Source organism: Acanthisitta chloris, unplaced genomic scaffold, assembly GCF_000695815.1.
Source record: "Acanthisitta chloris isolate BGI_N310 unplaced genomic scaffold, ASM69581v1 scaffold13510, whole genome shotgun sequence".
NCBI lineage: Eukaryota > Metazoa > Chordata > Aves > Passeriformes > Acanthisittidae > Acanthisitta > Acanthisitta chloris.
In genome coordinates this window covers 13,050-19,624 of record NW_008652261.1, presented here as the reverse complement: position 1 = coordinate 19,624, position 6,575 = coordinate 13,050, and the positions used below count along the sequence as shown (strand labels likewise).

Here is a 6,575-nt window from a genome sequence, read left to right as displayed (position 1 = left end):
ACGGAGAGCCCCGGGACGGAGAGCCCCGGCCGAGGGGAGAGCCCGGCGAGCAGGAGGAGGGACAGGACGTTCGGTGCCGCAGCCCCCGGCCCCTCTGCCACTTCCCAGGAAACATGGTAATTCCTGGGGCACGGGTGGGCACCGGGTGGGCTTCGGGAGCGACAGCACAGGGAGGTGCAAAGGCTGAGGTGAGCGTGAAGGTGTGCAAAAGCAGGTATGAAGGTGAAGGTGGAGGTAGGTGCGAAGGCAGATGTGAAGGTAGAGGTGGAGGAGGGTTCAAAACAGGTGTGAAGGTGGAGGTGGTTGTGAAGGTGGATGTGAAGACAGGTGTGAAGGAGAAGGAGGGTGTAAAGGTAGATGTAAAGGTGGAGGTGGAGGAGGGTGCAAAGGCAGGTGTGAAGATAAAGGTGGAGGTGGATTCGAAGGCAGGTGTGAAGGTGGTTTTGAAAGTGGATGTGAAAGCAGGTGTGAAGGTGAAGATGAAGGTCAGTCAGCATGAAGGTGGAGTTTGGATGTGAAGGGAAAGGTTAGTGTGAGGTTGGAGATCAGATGTGGAGGCAGATGTGGCCGCAGTCACTTGAACAGGTGTGTGCAAGGCTGCATCCTGTGATGCTTAAACTTCTCTGCAAAGTTTGTCAGGGAGTGCAGTAAGTGGGTGCTGCTGTGTGAGCCATGCCTGGTGTGATGGTACAGGAGGATGCACAGCAAACCCTCCTGGGTCTGACTGGCTCATTCGTCACTGCAGCCAGCACGTGCCGTTGCCCTGGGCTCTGCGCTGAGCTTCTCACTCTTCTGGGCCACTTGCATCGTGTCCTGCCAAAGTTGGTGGCAATGAGAGCTGCCGGAGAGGGAGTGGAATTGGTATTCAGGGCTGGTCCCAGGCTCAAATCTTGCATCTTCCTCGAACAGGAGGGAGAAAGGAGCTGGAGCTGAGTCATCGTGTGGCTTTGGGCACGGGTTAAACAACTTCACCACACCAAAACCCCAAAGCCCAGCCCGTCTTGTTGGTGTAAACCACTTTAAAAATATGGGTATTTGGGGAGAAATATCAATCTCTATTTAACAGCACTTTGGCTTATTAAAATGGAAATAGCTTTGCAAATGTAAATCTCCTTATGCTCCCTAATGCCTTTGTTCCGGCTCTGCTCCCTCACAGCGGGTGGAGGGACTGGGATAACTAGCTGCTTTTGGATTCCTATGGGCTCCTGGCTGGCCTGGCTGCTGCTTCGCCCATGAATGTGGAGCCATCTCACCATGGTTACCCAGAAGCCTCCCCCAGTGATGGAGTGCTTTGCAAGTGTCCATGTAAACATTTTTAGTCATTCTGGGCCAAAATATTCTCCAGCACAACCCAGGCTGTGTCTGGTGCCTCCATCAGGCCCTGGTTCTCTCTCTCCTAATGTTGGCTCATGCAGTCCCTTACCACTGGATGAAGTCCTGGGCAATAGGGCAAGAGGAAATGGCCTCAGGTGGTGCCAGGGAGGGTTAGATTGGATACTGGGAAAACTTCCTTCACTCAAATGGTTGTCAAGCCCTGACACAGGCTGCCCAGGCAGTGGTGGAGTCACCACCCATGGAAGCATTTAGAAGAGCAGCAGAGGCAGGGTGGGCAGTGCCTGCTCATCTCTTGTGGCAGCATTTGGAGCTCAATGGATTCCCCACTACTGCTGTGTGTTGGACAGCACCTCCTCACCTTGGCGCTGGGATGGGGAAGGAGCCAAGCTCAGCAGTGCTGGGCAGGGAGGTGCTGGGTGCTTGTCTGGGCTCGGTGCTGGGGACAGGGTGGCTGCACCAGGGCCCAACCAGAGCAACATGGAACAAGGTGATGGGCTTTGCCCTGCTGCAGGGATTTTCCAAAGAATGGTCTCCAGTGCCTTCTAGGAACTGTGCACAAGAAGACCAAGTGTAAGGAGGCAAGTCCAAAAGCAGAGAGCCCGGACAGGAAATGCACTGGTAGATCAAGGTCTTGAGACAGGACTGGCTGTCCTCCTTCTCTACCCAGGTCTGTGGCTTCTCCTGCCAGGCACAAAGGCAGGAGATTCCTTTGTGGAGACATGGAGAAAAAGTCAAGAAGAATTAACCAGAGCATGACTGCAAAGTGCTTTAGCTAAAGCGCATTAAAGCTAATTAAGCTGAATTAACCAGGGGCCCTTTGTCTCTGTATGGGCTCCTGGACCAGGGATTAGCTGCCTGAAACTAATGCTCACCTTGAGCTAATCCCACCTTGAGTTAATCCCACCATATTTCCTGGGTGCCTGCACAGGAGCACAGGGATGATGGTGAGCTGTGGCTGCCTGAGGCTCAGGGCCCAGCTGCTTGGAGGATGCTCATCTTCCTCGCTCGCTGATGAGGTCCCTTTGCCAGCCATGCCAGAGTCACCCCCATGCTGCCTGGAGCACAGCTGGGGTGTCACAGGAGTCATGGAATGGCTTCCCTCTGTGTACCAGCCATGCCAGTGGGGTCCACACAGCCAACAGCTCCTGCAGCACTGGGAGAATGAACTGAGAACTACTGGTTCATGCGTGGCACAGACCCAGTGTCCTCACCACGGTCTGGGGCAGCGTGGGAGGCTGCATTGCAGCAGAATGGCTCACAGAAAATGCTTGCAGGAGTAATTTTGAGTTTGGCAAATTCGACAATGGGTCTGAACCAAAACGCCCTATCCATCTTCAGATGTTTGTCCTTCGTCTCATCTGCTGCATTCCTACAGTGAGCTGCAGGGCCCAGCACATCCCCATGCTCTGTCTGGTCTGGCTCTGCTTAACCCCTCAGCTGCTGTGACTTCTCCGCCTCCACATGGCTGGTGGCCGAGCAAGGCAGACGCTGCCTTCAGGGCTCATCCCAGGCTCCTTAACCACAGCCCAGTGCTGGGAACGGGACCCATCATGCCACGTGCTCCAGCTGCACCGTGTTTGCTGTGCTCCACTCCTGGTTCCTCCCACTTCCAGCCCAGGAGCCCCCGAGATCAGCAGCATTGCTAGACTAGCATAAGCATCGCAGGGCCCTGGCTGCAGTGCAGCGCAGTGGGATGGTGGGCAGAGGCACTGGGGTTGTGGGAAAGGAATTCCCACTGTGGGACCACTCTCCCACCACTGATGCTTTCCTCCCTCCCGCAGGATGCCGGATCGCTGGATGCTGCAGTGCAGAGTGCCCTCCAGGCTCTCTACCCTCCCTTCGAAGCCACAGCCCCCACTGTCCTTGGCCAGGTGTTTCGGCTGCTGGAGACCAGCTACCAGGGTGATGGGCTCTGTTGCCTGCTCCAGTTCCTCATCCCAGCCAAGCGGCTCTTCGAGCGCCTGCGGCAGGCAGCCTGTGTAAGCCCCCATGCCCTGCTCTCAGACACAAGGGGTTTGCCCTAATGCATCCTGCCTGCATGGCACACCAAGCTGCGTGTTCCCTTCCTGCATATCCCTGTCCCCATCCCCTCTCTGCAGAGGGGACCATGGCACACCCTGCTCCCTGGGACAGCTCTCGCACATGCAATCCCCACAATAAGGGCAGGAGGACTTCAGGATTACCTTTTCTTAACCCCTAGAGAGGTTCAAGCAGCAGTTTTCCCTCTGCAAGCAGATGGGGAGTCATAGCACCCGAGGGATAGCCATGGCTCAAAGTGGGCTTGAAGTACCCTGCTTGGCTCAGGGACATTCATCAGGTCATCCTCATCGTGGGAAGCATAGAGGCTTGCAGTGAGTGAGTGTGGGGCCAGCTGGGAGGGCACAGAGCTGGCAGGGCTTGCTCACATGCTGTGTTCTTCCTCCCTCCCAGGCTCCCTACTTTAACCGCATCTTTCTTCACGAAGGCTGGCCCTTGTGTCTGCATGAGAAGGTGGTTGTGCACCTTGCGCCACTCAACCCCCTCCTGCTGCGCCCTGGGGACTTCTACCTGCAAGCAGAGCCCTGTGAGGAGCAGACAGCACGTGTCACCATCAAGCACCTTTCTGCAGACCTGCGCTCGGTGGAGGAGACGCCAGTCCCTGAAGCTGCCCATGCACTGCTCTTCACCGACGCGTGGCTGGAGGAGGTGAATGGCAGCCGGGCTGGGGCCACCCTGCACACCTGCCTGGTGGCCACAGAGAACGGTGTCACACCACTGCCATGGAGCCGGATTGCCACACCAGAGTTCACTGATGAGCCCAGGGCTGGAGCTGACAGTGTGCCTGCGAGTGCCCAGCATGAACCTGCTCCTGATGCTGCACCTGAGCCACCAGCACCCAGTGCACCCATGTCCCATGGCACAGTGAACATCCAGGCACACTATGGCAACGTCGCGGGCACCATCCCAGGCTGCAAGGTCACCTCTCGAAGGTCGAGCCAGGGGCGATACCCAGGACTGATCAAGGTGGAGCAGACTGGGCTGCGGAAGAAGCCAGCCATGCTGGCTGTGCCCAGTCTCTGTGATATCATCAGCCAGAACCTGGAGGGGGAGTATGTGAACCTGCTGGAGCAATCCCAGGAGCAGCTGAACCTTCTGGCCAGGTCCTTGCTGCCTACCTGCCTGCCGGGGACGATGCAGGCTGGGGCTGAGGTGATGCTTCCCTGGGTGAATGGGGAACCAGGGGCAGATGCCTGGCCCTGCGAGGGCACACTGAGCTCAGAGGAGAGTCCCTGCAGCCCGTGCCTGGGGAGGAAGCTGAGCCAGGATCTGGGGCCACACAGCCCAAGGTGCCGTCAACGTGATTCCTACCTGGCTGCACTACAGAACCCGGTGAGCTTCGGCTCCGGTCTGATGTCAGCCATCCTGGAGGAACCGGATGGTCCCAGCTCCAAGTTGCCCCCTGCCACCCCCTGTGAGACCCCTGTGCAGCACAGGAAAGGAGCAAGCAGCCCCACGCTCCTCACCCGCCAGCCCTGCCGAGCGAGTCCCGGGGTGCTGGCAGAGGCATTGGCACAGCGGGGCAGCTCCCGGCTCCCCCCAAGCTCCAACCACAAGTTCTCCTTCCTGAAGGGCACGCGGCTCGGAGCAGCCCCCGGGGATGAAAGAGCCACCAGCCAGCACGAGGGGGCCTGGAAGAAGATGTCGGCCATCTACTCACCCAGGATGGGCAGAGCCAGGGCAGCTGGGAAAGGTACTGTCCCGTGGGGCTGCAACACCTGCCCGAGCACTGCTGGGGCTTTGCCATTCCTCTGCCTCATTGTGCATTGCCAGCTCCTCTCTCCTCCATCTCTGTGCACAGGTACGAATGCAGCCGCTGCTGCCCGCATGGAAGAACGGTCCCTGGAAAGTGCCAGCTGCAAGAATGGTCCCTCTGAGCCCAGCACTGGCATCACTGGCCGGGATCCACCAGCCTGGCAGGATCTGCACTCTGGGCTGCTGCGCTCAGGCATCATCTGCCTGCCAGGTACAGCAGGCACTGCGAGCCTGGGGGATGGCGGGAGAGGCCTCCAGAGGGAAACACCAGGCTGCTGGAGAAGGTGTTCTGGAGGAAAGTTTCAGGGCTTTGCTGGAGGCCAAAAATCCCCCAAGTGGAAAATTTCCTTTCATCTGGGCGAAAACATTAAAAACATAAATGCAGGCAGCCTGCACAGAGCAGCTGCCCTGGTCCCAGCCGCCCCAAGCCCTCCCACACCATTCCTCTTCAGTGAAGCTGTTCAGCTTTAGCTGCCAAAACACTAAACATTTGGCTCCTTCCTTTTCCCGAGAACCAAAAATCGGTAACAAAACTCATCTTTTTCTCAGGAAAAACGCCCCCAGCAGCTCTGGAATGCCAGGCCCCCTCGAACTGAGAGCCCCTTCGAGCTGGCTCTGATCCTCTGGAGCTGGGGCAGCACCGATGGGTTCCCCTGCCCTTTGTGTGTTGCTCAGAGCTGGTGGGTGGCTGCCAGAGGAGTCACTCACCCTTTCCCCACAGGGAGCTCAGACAGGCTGGGCAGGGCCCTCCTCCTGGTGACCACCAGTGGCAGTGCCTGGGGGGCTGCGTGGTGTTCGTCTGCTGAGCTGGCGAGGCTCATCCTCTACCTCTGCTCCCTCCCCAGGTAAGGGCCAGCAGGACCTGCCAGTGATCCCCAGCCACTGTCTCACTTGGGAGTCCCAGGCAGCGCCCAGGCCAAGTCAGGATGGATGCCCAGCATCCCACATATGCTGGTTTGGGCACATCACCAAGGACCCTGGGCCATGGCCCTGCCAGAGGCACATGCTTTGAGCCCTTGGCTGGGGATCCCACAGGAATGAGGCCACTGTCTGTGGCTGTGCAGAATGTGGGAGGGGACTTTGAATGGGTCCTGCCCCAGGGAAGGACTTGTGCCACCTGCTTCTGCTGGTTTTCCCCTCACTAGGCGAGAAGTGAAGAATGGCGAGAGGCGAGAAGCAAAGGACATTGGGCTGATGGTTGTGGTGGATGCCAGGAAGCAGCCGCCTGCTCCCGTCCTGTTCTCGGCCCTCCGCTCTGTCCAGGTGCACCGGGCTCTGCATGACTGTGCTGTAGACATGCCGAGGGTGGGCAGGTGTCCCTGCCTGGGAGGGAGTGCTGCCACCAACTGGGTGTCCCTCAGAGCCTCCTCTGTGCCTGCTGCATGATGTGATCCCCAAAGGTCCTTTCCCAGCTCCATCATCACCCGGTACCATGGTGTCACCCAGAC

The 6,575-nt window shown here is 58.3% G+C and overlaps 1 protein-coding gene across 1 annotated transcript in view; it reads left to right on the top strand.

Moving 5' to 3' along the window:
* Window positions 1–113: 113 nt before the first annotated feature.
* The window catches only part of KIAA1755 (KIAA1755 ortholog), a gene marked incomplete at its 3' end in the record, with an annotated part of 10,366 nt that continues 3,904 nt past the window's right edge, over window positions 114–6,575 (top strand). The window contains exons 1-6 of the mRNA XM_009076685.1: window positions 114–485; window positions 3,117–3,314; window positions 3,766–5,065; window positions 5,174–5,338; window positions 5,849–5,972; window positions 6,297–6,432. Of these exons, the coding sequence (XP_009074933.1) occupies window positions 114–485; window positions 3,117–3,314; window positions 3,766–5,065; window positions 5,174–5,338; window positions 5,849–5,972; window positions 6,297–6,432 (2,295 nt within the window). The remainder of the gene's footprint in view (window positions 486–3,116; window positions 3,315–3,765; window positions 5,066–5,173; window positions 5,339–5,848; window positions 5,973–6,296; window positions 6,433–6,575) is intronic.